Here is a 14,145-nt window from a genome sequence, read left to right as displayed (position 1 = left end):
CCAAATTCAACTCAGGTAGAAATGTGGTGGTCAAGCTCCAGGACTGAAGAAAAAGATAGGAGAAAATATGAACAATTCCTTATTGTTTCCTTTTTCTTTGTGCTCTCAATTATGCTAATACTATTATAAGTTAGTTTTAACTTTAGCTGTTTTGACAACACAGCCCAAAGAATCCCTTTTAGGAGGTTCACAACATCAAAACTATTGCCATGAAAATGCAAATATGTTTAATTTCTAATATGAGAAATATCAATAAATATAACCTACATAAAAACACTTGGGAAGAGAGAGTATTCTCAATTTTTAAGAGCAAAAAGCTTAAGAAAGGTTTTTTATAGCTTCCTGTTCAAGTCTTATTTTCTATCATTTATATATTGTGTAGTTGCATTAAAATTAGTCAACTTCAAATTATAGGAAAATTAAAACCACTGACAAGTTAAGTCTCTGTCAAATCCACTTTGCAAGAAAATAGAATATTAGTGTCTCTTAAGTCCCTTGAGGGTAATGGCTGTGACCCCAGCCTAACACAATGACTTGCATATAGTAAATGTTTTCTGAATTGAATTTAAAAATAAAATCTATTCTTTGCTGAATGGAGCTTAAGCAGATTGGACTCAGATCCAAAGAAAACAGTTTTTAAAAGTTTAAAAAAATATTCCTCACATATGGGGGTGGGGAATAAATGAGAAGAAAAAGTCTCATTTCCTGAGATAAAAGGAAAAGTTTTCATTGCTTTCATGGGAAAGTCTCTTTTCTAATCAAAGGAAAGTCTTTTTTTCCTGAGTTCAGGCCCCATATCCCCTGCAGACATGCTTCTAGAAGGGGTAGAAGAGGAAGGGATTTTTTTTTTTTTAACAGCAAATGCCACTTAAGAAAGTTGCATGAAGGGTGAGCTCTTAACTCTTGGCAAAAGAAAACAAATAGAGATTGATTTTTCTCTTCAGACAAGGTGAACTTGGCCTACTGATGAATCCTAACCTAAAGAGATTTCCTTTAATAGTTAGCACTCCTTGGCCCAATTTCATAGGGACTGAACAATCTCTTACAATTAGGACAATGGCTCCTTAATTTTTGTCTATTTTAGGTTTTAGCTAGATCTGTATTTCTCAAATATTTGTTCTCAGAACCCTTTCACACTCTTAAAAATTATTGAGGACCCCCCCAAAATGCTTTTGTTTATATGGATTATAGTTATTGATATTTGCTATATTCGAAATTAAAGCATGTTAGTATTCAAATTGCATTAAGAAATGCTGTGAGTCTGCACACAGTGTTTGCCCTTATTTATATATCATCTTAAAGTTTACAAAGTGCTTTTCCTACAGGGAACCTATAAGATAGGTAGGCAATGTTAGTATTATTCCCATTTTACAGTGAGTAAGGAAAAGTAAAGGAAGTGAGTATCAGAGAAATATCATTTTAGTAATGATCCCAGATAGTGTTCCACATTGCTTTCTCAGAGAGGTTAAAGATGGTGTTAAAGATCATACGTTGCTGGTAAGTGACAAAACTAGGTCTAAATATATAGTCAATTAAGCTAGTGAATAAACATGGAAATTATTTCAAAGACCTTCATTTTTTTACAGGAATCAAGAAAAATAAAAAAGGATCTTCTGAAATTGGTCCTTGGTTAATCAAGCTGAATTTGGCTGACAATGGCATAGATGGAAGAGGAAAAGAAGGAGAAAGAGGTGTATTGAAATTCATTCAACTTTTAACACAGTAAGTTTTAATCAGAGGATATTAAAAGATGTCAATTTTATGCTCAAGTTCTTCTTATGATTCAGGTTCATGCTCATGATTCATTGTGACCATCATCTTCAGCAGTTCTGGGTAAATTTTTCCATGATCACCTCCTTCTCTAAAGTGGAATCTGGAATGTTTAATAAAGAATGTATGAAATTAGAGGAAAATTAGAGGAAACTCAAGTTTCCATGTGGAAATACTGAGAGAACTTTTCAAAGCCTCCTGGATTGTGGTTGTTGACCACTCCCTGGCCTGGACCTAAGGTGGTATAGCTGCAGAGTGGTAAGTGGTGAGAAGGGAACAGATGTGAGAAAAATAGGTGATAGAATCAACAAGTCTTGACAATTGATTGGATATATGGGATAAGAGTGTAGGGAAAGTCACAGGTGACTCTGAGTTTGCAGATTGGTATAACTAGAATATGGGTTCTTAACCTTTTTTGGGCCATGAATACCTTCAAGCAGTCTGATAAAGCTTATGGACACCTTCTCAGGATCATGTTTTTTTTTTTTTTTAATAACTTTTTATTGATAGAACTCATGCCAGGGTAATTTTTTACAACATTATTCCTTGCACTCACTTCTGTTCCGATTTTTCCCTTCCCTCCCTCCACCCCCTCCCCAGATGGCAAGCAGTCCTTTACATGTTAAATATGTCACAGTATATCCTGGATACAATATACATGTGCAGAACCGAACAGTTTTCTTGTTGCACAGGGAGAATTGAATTCAGAAGGTATAAATAATCCAAGAAGAAAAACAAAAATGCAAGCAGTTTATATTCAACTCCCAGTGTTCTTTCTTTGGGTGTAACTGCTTCTGCCCATCTTTGATCAATTGAAACTGAATTAGCTCTTTATCGAAGAGATCCACTTCCGTCAGAATGCATTCTCAAACAGTATCATTGTTGAGGTATATAATGATCTCCTGGTTCTGCTCATTTCACTCAGCATCAGTTCATGTAAGTCTCTCCAGGCCTCTCTGTATTCATCCTGCTGGTCATTCCTTACAGAACAATAATATTCCATAACATTCATATACCACAATTTACCCAGCCATTCTCCAATTGATGGGCATCCATTCATTTTCCAGTTTCTAGCCACTACAAACAGGGCTGCCACAAACATTTTGGCACATACAGGTCCCTTTCCCTTCTTTAGTATCTCTTTGGGGTATAAGCCCAGTAGAAACACTGCTGGATCAAAGGATATGCACAGTTTGATAACTTTTTGAGCATAGTTCCAAATTGCTCTCCAGAATGGCTGGATGTGTTCACAATTCCACCAACAATGTATCAGGATCATGTTTTTAAATAATTGAAGGAAATGCTAAATTTGAGCTAGAGGTTAATGAAATTAAAGATGTAATTTCCCCCCCTAAGTTCACATGCTTCCCACAGTTTATCTAAATACTCACAGTTAGATCATATTCGAGGTTTCAACACTAGCAGCACTAGGCAGCAACATGGTACCATAGATAGAGCACAAGCCTTGGAATAAGGAAGATCTGAGTTCAAAACTGACCTCAGATACTATTTATGACTCTGGGCAAGTCATTTAATATCTGTTTGCCTCAGTCTCTTCCTCTTTGAAATAGGGATAGTAATAGTACATCTCTCCCTAGGTTGTTGTGAAGATTAAATATTTATAATGTACTTAGCCCAGGGTCTGGTCCATACTAAGCACCATATTAAAGATATTATTCTTATTAATTAGATAATGTTCATCCAAGTTCCTTTCCAGCTTTAAGATTTCAATCCCCACAATTCCAAAAGACTTGTGATGGAAAATGTCATCCACAAACAGAAAGGAACAATGGATTCAGAATGCAGATTGAAGAATACTATTTTCACTTTTTTTTAATGTATTTTTGTTTTTTTCTTTTTCATGGTTTTCCCCTTTTGTTCTAAGTTTCTTTTGCAACATGACTTGGTATGGAAATATTTTTAACATAATTATGTGTGTATAGCCTATTTCAGATTGCTTTCTTGGGAAGGGTCAAAAAAAAGGAGGGAAGGAGAAAAATTTGGAACTCAAAATCTTTCAAAAAATGTTGAAAACTATCTTTACATGTAATTGGCAAAAAATAAAATTCTATTAAGTGTATTTTACAGGATGATTAATCTGTTGCCAACATTGTCTGGAACCTTTCTCAAGAATATGGATGCAGATTTTTGCTGCTTCCTCTTTTTCATCCTCTTGTTCAGGAAAGATTTTATTTTACTTATTTTATTTTTATTTATTTTTAACACATTGCTTTATGAATCGTGTTGGGAAAGAAAAATCAAAGCAAAAGGGAAAACCATGGGAGAGATTAAAAAAAAAACAGAAAAAAAAATGAACATAATATGTGTTGATTTCCTTAGTTCTTTTTCTGGATGCAGATGACATTTTTTGTTTAAAGTCTATTGGGACTGCTTTGAATAACTGAATCACTAAGAAGAACCAAATCTTTCATAGTTGATCATTGCTGTTATTGTATACAATGTATTCCTGGTTCTGCTTGTTTCGCTCAGCATCAGTTCATATAAATCTTTCCAGACTTTTCTAAAATCAACTTGTTCATCATTTTTTATAGAAAAGTAATATTCTATTATCTTCATATACCACAACTTGTCCAGCCATCCCCAGTTGATAGGCATCTACTCATTTTCCAGTTCTTTGCTACCACAAAAAGAGATTCTACAAACATTTTTGCACATGTGGATTCTTTTCCCTCCTTTATGATTTCCTTGGGATATGGACCCAATAATGGCACTTCTGAGTCAAAGGATATGCACAGTTTTATAGCCCTTTGGGCACAGTTCTAGACTGATATCCAGAATGGTTGGATTATTTCACACCACCACCAACAATGCATTAGTGTCCCAGTTCTCTCACGTCCCCTCCAACATTTATCATTATCTTTTTTTGTCATCTTAGCCAATTTGAGAGGTGTGAGGTGGTACTTCAGAGTTGTTTTAATTTGCATTGCTCTAATCAATAGTGATGTAGAGCAATTTTTTATATAACTGTAGATGACTTTAATTTCATCATCTGAAAATTGACTATTTATATTCTTTAACCATTTATCAATTAGGAAATCAGGAAAGACTTTAGATGTGGAGGAGAAGATTTCTGCTCATCGTCTTCTTAAACCATTGTATCTGGGCAAAGTTGTTGTACTCTTAATTCTCTCTGCCACTCACTTTTTTTTTTTTTTTGCTGAGGCCATTGTGGTTGTGACTTGTCCAGGGTCACACAGCTACTGCCACTCACTTTTAAAGTAAAGTCATAAATGTCTGAAAATGGGATTTTATGGTGGAAATGCAGAAAGGCAAGAAATTCAGCCACATGGACAGCAGACTCAGTCTTTAATGAAACAAGGAGAATTGATCTTCCCAAGTTCTGTAATAGCTTATACAGAAACACATCAGCCCCATGGGAAGGGACCATTCACTGCTATCATTCTCACACAGATCCAGGGGTTTGCTGTTTCACATTGAAAGGAGACATAGATCTTGGTCTTGTGGCTTAATTTATAGTAGCACCAGCAACTTGAGATGCTGACAACAGAGAAGCACAGATAAACAGAGCAGCTTTGAAAGTTAGAGGTGAAATTTATTTAGAAGGAAAGCAAATTGTAAATAATAGAGATTGTAATGTCATGTACAATCCTCTTTTTCTATTCTACTATGTACATAAAAATTTCAGATCTATTCAACATTTGTTAAATTTGAAGTAACAATCTTTTTAAAGAAAAAGAGGGAAAGATAAAACTATTTGTCAACTGGGGGAAATAGGAGAAGAGGCCACTGTGGTAGCGTGGTGTGACTATGAACAGACAACACTTAAAAATAATTAAACAATGTTCTATGACTAACCACATTTTGACCTACAATAGTTTTTTTTTCACTTTTGATACAGTCTTATAAAATATTCTGACCACTTAAGAGAAATAGATCTTGGCAATAATGTTCTGGGAGAAAGTGCTGCTATTGATATACTAGAAGCATTAAAGGAGAGAAAAAAAGGTAGAGTATTTATATTTCCTTATCCTATTGAATTAAAAATTTGTATTCTTCACTGTTTTATAACCTTTTTTTGCTCACAAAACATGTGTTTCAGAAAGACTACCATGAACTAGACCTATTTTGCTTGATTTTCCTGTCGATTTGCAAAGTTATACAATTTATTAGTAAGTTGTACAATTTGTTAGTTTTATTTCTCTTTCATTTTTTAAAGACTTCTACCTATTCTGTTTAAACTCTTCACAAATATATTGAAAATACATAATAAATTCATATTTATTTAGATACAAAACACCCAGAAAGCTCAAAAAAGCTCTAGTGTTTTCATAATCCATAAAATGAGAACCAAAGTTCCTTTCTTATAGTCCCAAATATTATATGGTTTTCTAGGGCCTTCTGAATCAGCAAAGAATGGCAAAATTGTGTTCAGTCCAATTTTGTTAAGTGTATTTTATTGTTTAATTCCACTTCTTTGAAAAACTTAATGCACTATTTATAGTATACAGAGTTAAGACACCTGCTATTTTTGTGCAGGAAGGATTCTTCTTGACTTAGCTAAGTCAGGAAAGTAGTATGGAAGACAACATCGTGCATACAGTGCACTTGTCAGTGCAAGTTGGGAACAAGGAACTTAAACATAGAAACTAAATAGCTATTATTGAACTCTGAAAGATAGCACAGTGGATGGAGCCTCAGCCCTGAAGTCAGGAAGAGCTGAATTTAAATCTAGCCTCAGACACTTAGTGTCCCTGTTTCCTTAGTTTCCTCAGCTACAAAATGTAGAATATATTATAAAGCACCCATAGTGTGCCTTGCACACAGTAAGCACTTGATAAATACTTATTTCCTTCTTGTGAAAAAGATGAATTAGAGTCAATTTCTTCACTTGGCCCTATATCTTGTCTCCTGATCCAGTAGTGATCAATAATGATTATGCATCCTTAATCCTGTTCCATCAATGAGTTTTCCCATTTTTTTTCCATTCAGCATTCCGAATGGTATGCTTGTTGGTAGCAACAAGACTGCAAGGGACAATGTCTAAACTCCACGTATCCAATATGAGTCCTGAGGGTACATGAGGGCAGGGTGTGTTTCTATAGTTTTTTCAGATGCTTAAGGGATACTCACTCAACAGATTGAACCTTCTCCCCAAAACTGTTTACCTAATTAGTAAACATGTGTCAGTAGGTCTGCCTGACTGCCTAACTGCCTGCTGCTAACACTGCATAATCTCAGCTCCTGCTGAGTTATTCCATTTGTCTGTTTTGTAACTATAATAGTTTTTTTAAAATTCCACCTGTTTTCATTTGAATTTTTAATATTGCAGCCAATAGATGAAAAAGCTTTAGCTAGGCTTAGTTCTTTGAAGAATCTTGTCTGTATTTAGGACAATTTCTGGGGAGGAGAGGAGTGATCCATGAAATGGAAGCATAGGTTCACAAGTATTCTATGTGTGGATGACAAAGTAAAAGATTATAATATATGTTCCACTAAGCTTGGTTTTTTTCTATAAAGAATAGAACAAAAATAATATATATGTAATAGTATGCATATATACTACAGTATTTACATATTACTTTTACATCAAATTAAATCAGACACAACCAAAAAAAAGTCCCTTGGAACAAAATTATGTTTTACTGGAAATTGATAGTTGTGAGACTGCTAAGTTCACCTCCTAGACATGCCACTGGGCCAATCAATTCATTTCTGGGCTCTTGATATTTACTAGCTTTGTAATCTTGGTTCTTAATGTCTCTAAAGCTCAGTTTATTCATCTGTAAAGTAAGGGAATTGGACAGAATGACTTCTAATTCTATAACCTTATGAGCATTAAGAATAAGTATTAGGACTTGATAAATTTCTATTCAACAATAAAAAAATGTATGTGTTTGACAATAGAATATAAAAGAAAAAATGAAAATAAATCCTGCCCTCATCTAGCTTACATTTTTTCTTTTCTTTTTTCTATTATTTAATTTATTCTAATATTTTTATTTTCCCTGGTAACATGCAAAACAATTTTTCACATTTGCTTTTAAAAACTTTGAGTTCCAGATTCCTTCCTTCTCACCCTCTCCCCACTGAGAAGGCAATATGAAGTTATGTAAAACATTTCCATAAAAATCATGTTGCAAGAAAACATAGATTTCCCCCCAAAAAAAAAAAACTCAAGAAAAATAAAGTTTAAATGTTTGCTTCAGTTTGTATTCAGACACAATCAGTTCTTCCTCTGAGTATGGATAGCAATTGTCAATAAGAGCTTCAGAAAAATCTTGGATAATTGTATTGCTGAGAATAAGCACAATCATTAATAGCTGATCATCTCACAACATTGCTGTATTTTACTTTGCTTGAACTCATGGAGAACTTCCCAAGTTTCTCTGAGAGCATCCTGCTTATCATTTTTAATAGAACAATAATATTCCATCATAATCACCTACCACATGACAATCCTTTTATTAATAAACATGCTGACTTTGTTAACAAAATGATTAAATTATCTAGAAATTATGTCTCTTGAACCTTTTAATCACCATAACATTTTTCTCTGGAACTATTTATACCATTAGCATATTCCCTTTCATCTTATTTCTCTTTACCTCATATTCTTTCTGGAGTATGGGCTGGGAGATTTCTGGGAGAAAGGGTTACTCTCTGGAAGAAAACACAGTTATCTCTACCTCTCCAAAACTGGGCTGATTATTCTATACCATCATATCACTTCCCACCTTCCCTCCAGGGACAAAAGGAGGAGAAAGAGGAAGATATTTCTTTCTCCTCATTACTACTTCCAGAAGATTCCTTTACCATCATCATTCAATAAGCTCTTTTCTGAGGTTCATGCTGATCACATCCATTGATATCACATGCACTGGGATCTTTGTGGCAGGAATCTGTAGGTCTCCAGTTTGTACACACTTCTTTAACTATCTCTTCTTCTGACTGTGGAACCAGCCCAAGCTTTAGTAGATCATCCCTGCTTTTATTTTCTTAGGACTTCTCAACCATCTTCACACCATATGTTAACCTGATATACCTCCTCCTCCCTTTCCCCTCTACAGTCATTCTAATTCCCCTTTATGTATTGTCTTTATCTATTAAAATGAAAGCTCCTTGAAAGGAGAGAATATTTTGCTTGCTTGTATTTTTATCCCCAACATCTAGTTACTGGAACATACAGTAAGCCTTAGTAAATTTTCCTAGCTATCTTCTATCTATCTATCTATCTATCTATCTATCTATCTATCTATCTATCTATTTACTTTTCTACCTCCCCATAGCTGTTTCCCTATCTATTTGTTCTTCCTTTCTTCCTTCCTTCTTCTTTCTTCTTTCTTCCTTCCTTTCTATTTAGCTGTCTTTCTATGTCTACCTGTCTACCTGTCTCCTTATCTATAGCTGTTGCCCTATCTGTTCTCTCTTTTCATTCCTTTCCTCCTTCCTTCTTCCTTCCTTCCTTTCTTTCTTCCTTCCTTCCTTCCTCCCTCCCTCCCTCTTTCTCCCTTTTTTCTTCCATCTTTTATTTTTTCCTTTGATGTTTTCTTTCTTTCTTTCCTTTCTTTATTTCTTCCTTTCTATCTATCTTTCTTTTTTTTATTTCTTTCCAATCTTCTTGCTTAGTTACCTCAAAAAAATCATTCTCTCCTGGTATATTTCTCTTTCTCAGGAATCAATAGCTATGTGTTCTAAGCTCAGTTGCCTTTCTCAGTCACATCTAGAAAGCATGTAATCTAGGACTACCAATGATGTTGCTAGTAGAGATAGGGATAGGAGGTGGGAAAGAATATCATCAGATCATAGATTTAGAACTGGAAAGGACCCCTCAAAAGCTGTCTATTTCCACCCTCTTGTTTTACACATGAGGAAACTAAGTGAGGAAAGGCAGCATAATTTGTCCCATTTGGTAGTTTCACTATCAGGGCTAGAATTTGAATCCAGGTCCTCTGGCTCTTTTCCAGAAAGCTTTTCACTGTGCAATCCTGCCCCATACAATGTATTTTTACTTGGCATTGGGTTAGGGGTAGAATGGATATGGAAATGTTCAGACAGTAAGATTATTAGCCTTAGCAAGAAAGAGGGATACCAATTTTTTTCCTTGACAGAAGGAAGGAAAAGAGAGCCATAATACTGAGACATTTTGAGAACTGGAGATAGGGAATTAAGGTGTGTGGTCAGCTAAAAATGGGTGTCAACTCCTTATCAAAATGGGAAATCAGAGCATCAGGAATAAGTGTGGTAGCTATGATGGCAGGGGAGCAAAATCTGGAATGGGTTATCTACAGCAGAATAGAGGGGAGAGAAAGTAGAGTGGGGCAATCAAGCACTGTGGAGAATCCCCCTGAGGTTATGTGCCATGAACTTGTAGAAAAGGTAGCTATGACATTCATCTCAATTTAAGTAAGTAGGAAAGGAGAGTTTTAAATCTTGCACTCTTCCTCAGCCCTGAGGGTTCTTTTTCATTAGGCACATCATTATAATGTCAGCTAATTGTTTAAAGTTTCACATGTGTTGACAGAAAATAACTGTAATGAGAGCTCTTGGAGCTGCAAAGTATTATGCTTATGTCTCAGTGTTTTAATCTACACAATGAGAGAATAATTACTGACTGTTCAACTAAAAACTAGAAATACAAAGTCAAAGTACTTAAAACATTTTTTTAATTTGTCTAAATGACCTTTTTTTACATTATAAATCCAGGATGCCTGCAGAATCTTCACTTGTAACAAAGAAAAACAGTTAAAGCAGAATGGAAAAAGAAAAACTTTAGTGTAGTCAACATTCCTCACTCTTAATTCCCCTTTTTGTTGGGGGAAAAAAGAAGGCTGTTTTAAAATGTTTTCCAGGGTCAATATCTCTAAGAATTTAACTGTCCTTTAGGATTGCTTTTCTTTACATTATTATGTTCTTATTTAGTCATTTCAGTTATGTCTGACTCTTCATGACCCCATTTGGGGTTTATTTGGCAAAGATGCTGGAGTAACTGTTTGCCATTTTTTTCCAGTTCATTTTACAGATGAAAAAACTGAGGTAAATAGGATTATGTGACTTGCCCAGAGTCACACTGCTAGTAAGTACCGGAGGTCAAATTTGAACTCTGAGAGATTACTGTTAGGTCCAGCACTCTACCTATTGCACCACCAGTTCCCAGCACTCTTCTACTACACCACCATTTGTCCCATTACCTTAGCATATCATGGTGTATATTGTTCTCCTGCTTTTTTACTTTGTTCTATGTATGTATTCTACAATGACTAGAGAGCAGACTTGAAGTCAGGAAGACCTGACTTTAAATTTGACTTCAGGTACTTTACTAGCTGGATGACTCCAGATCAGACACTTATTCTATCTCAGTTTCTTCATATGTAAAATAAGGATAAAAATGGAAACAATCTACCACAATTGTTGTGAAGACAAAATATTCTTATAGTTAATAATAATATTATTATTCCTTCTATGTTTCTCTGTTTCTTTGTTTTATATGGTAAAATAATATTCCATTCCATTCACTTAATGCAATTTGTAAACCTATACTCATTCTTTTTCTTTTTTCTTTTTTTGCTAGTACAAAGAGTAAAGTACATATTAAGAAGCAATAGGAAGTGTTTTCTTTATTATTCAAATAACAAAATGCAGAATCATGTTGAATAAGTTTCTATCTTCCATCTACACGTTACCCTAAAATCATTTCAGATACACTGAGGAATCAAATGAAACTGCGGGCATAAACATGAAGAATTGGCTACTCAAAATGATGTTAATTAAGTGAATTTTTATGGGCAAAATACATTTCCTTCTAATGGTACCATTTTCAATGCAAAGTAATTAGCGACATCCTTGAAAATAGAAGTTTTGTTCAGAGGATCTGTATTGCTGTTTTTCCATTTGGAAATAATCACAGTTTCATTTACCAATTAACAAGTTAAATATAAAATATATTATAATGTCTAAATGAATGGAATGAAATTACTTAATTGCCTACTAAGTACTCTTTAATAGTCTGTCTTTAATGAAAGAATGTACCAGAAAGCTATTTCTTAAGAATCATGAGTGGTTTTACTTTATTGAAGGGCATTAAGGAGAGTTGGAATAGCTCATATATTTATGTAGTGTCTTAAGTTATACAGAATACTTAGGCAAACTAAGTTTTTATGGCATTCTTTTTGGGGGTTGATAATAGGTGATATGGTATAGTGAAAAACGCACTGGATTTGAAGTCAGAAGACAAGAGGAGAGATCCCAAACTTTCATCTGGAGCAAGAAGATCTTCTCTTCTCCAAGGTTTAATGTTTTCAAGCTAGTAAAATTAAAATCAGGTCATCCTAGCTCCCCAGTCCTGTTGCATCTTTTTAAGGTGCTTAGATATTTTCACCAAAAAGCAAGCCAGCAAGAATGATAAATACAATAGGATTTGTTATTTGAGTGCCTGCGATCTCATTCAAGAGAAAGTACTAAACTTGAAAGCAGGGAGAGGGAAGAAAAGGGAAGGGGAAGTAAGGACAAATCATTATCATTATCACCAAGACAAAAATACAACCAAATTTCTGGGGAGGTAAGAGATACAAGGTTCATGCCTAAGAGGAAGGAAAAAAGTAACAGAAATCCAGGTAAGAGATGCTCTCCTGACATTTTCTCCATGTTTCTGCTATTCCACACAACATAAATACATGGAAATGAAAAGATTTTACATGAGGAACAGGATCTTACTTAGGTGCATCTGATTGTTTTCCTATCTTTGACTGGGAAAGGGAAGGGGACATCAAAGTTGTACATCGGTTGTTTTCAGCAAGCAAGCTTCCAGATATAAGATAGGAAGAAGGGGCATAGACAGCTTATATAAAGGATAGATCTTCCTAAATCCCAATCTTGAAAACTCCTTCTAGCTCTAAATTATACAAACATATATAAAGCCACTCCTTTTCAGACTTTCCTCATTACTATTGGGCCACCCAGATTCAGAACCTAACAGTCATCCTTGATTCTTCACTCACAGACACCCCGCATAACCAATCACTTGCCAAATCTCATGGTTTTTAACTCCATATTTCCCCTTTACATTCCATTCTCTCCACTCACTCAGCTACCATCTTAGTTTCCTTCAACCACCATGTTAGTTCCAGTCCTCCTCAGTTCTTGGCTGAATAATTCCATTAAATTCCTAGTTGGTCTGTATGATTCAAATCTCTTTCATCTCCAATACATCTTCCACATAACTGCCAAAGTATCTTTCCTAAAGACATGGCCATGTCACTCATACTCCACTTAATTCCAGTGACTCCTTATTACCTCTAGAATCACATATAAATTCCTCTGTAAAGCGTTTCTCTTTCTTTCCCCTTTTCTTACCTCTTACTCCTGTCCAATGCATTCACAAAACTACACTAGGTCTACTGCTGTTCCTAATGCTCCATTTTTTTCCTCTGTGCCTTTGTAATGACTTTAACCCTTCTTTCCTGTGCCTGGGTTATTCTTCCTCTTCAGCTCTGCCTCTAAGAATCCTTAACATATTTAAAAACTCAGTTCAAATGCCTCCTCTTCAGAAACTCTTTCCTGGTTAACATCCAACTATTAATGCCTTCCATTTTTATTTCCATTTACCTTGAATATGTTTTTTAATGTATCCTATATACCTATATATGGATATGGTGTCTTTTCCATTAGAATGTGTGTCTCTTGTGGCCAGGGACTGTTTTCGATTTTTCTTTGTGTCCTCAGCACCTAAGTGTCTGACTGCACATACTCAAACCAACACCAGTCAATGGGTATTAAGTATCCATTATGTGCCAGGCATTGGACCAGGAGCTCCTGGGATACAAGTACAAAGAATGAAACAATGTCTATCAGTCAGTAGCTAGCATTATATGAGGGAGGAGAATAAACATACACACGTAAACATATACAAATGTATATGTTTTCATAATAAATATCAAATAGAGAAATATAAGATAGGACAACAAATACAAGGTAGTTTGAGATATGGGGCCTCATTGAGGGCATAAAGATAGACTTCATAAAGAAAATGAATCTTGAACTGAGTCTTGAGGAAAGAGAGTGATTCTTCAGGATAGAGGTGAAGAGGAAACACTTTCTGAGTAAGAGAGATAGGCAGAGGTGGGAAATAGAGCACTGTGTGTAAGGAACAGAAGGAAGGCTTATTTAATCAGATTGTGGACTTTAGGTAGGGAAACAAGGAAACAAGTTAGTCTAGGAAGATAGTTTGTGTCAAAGTTATAAAGGACTTTAAAAGCTAAGCACAGAAGTTTATGTCTTACCTTAGAGGCAATGAGAAACCACCAGTTTATTGAGTATGATGTTCATTCCCTTGAGTTTAAGGAAATCTTAAGCTAAATCTGAGCTTAAGGAAAATCATTTTTTATACCAGTGAGGAGA

General features: G+C 35.0%; 1 protein-coding gene across 1 annotated transcript in view; it reads left to right on the top strand.

Moving 5' to 3' along the window:
* The window catches only part of LOC127553002 (uncharacterized), a 51,416-nt gene that overhangs the window by 34,795 nt on the left and 2,476 nt on the right, over positions 1-14,145 (top strand). Inside the window, exons 7-8 of the mRNA XM_051983361.1 lie at positions 1,587-1,722; positions 5,651-5,757. Coding sequence (XP_051839321.1) covers positions 1,587-1,722; positions 5,651-5,757 — 243 coding nt within the window. The remainder of the gene's footprint in view (positions 1-1,586; positions 1,723-5,650; positions 5,758-14,145) is intronic.

The sequence above is a fragment of the Antechinus flavipes genome, chromosome 3 (genome assembly GCF_016432865.1).
Source record: "Antechinus flavipes isolate AdamAnt ecotype Samford, QLD, Australia chromosome 3, AdamAnt_v2, whole genome shotgun sequence".
In the NCBI taxonomy this organism is placed as follows: Eukaryota; Metazoa; Chordata; class Mammalia; order Dasyuromorphia; family Dasyuridae; genus Antechinus; species Antechinus flavipes.
Note: the sequence above shows the minus strand (reverse complement) of the source record. Positions and strands in the feature narration are given on the sequence as shown.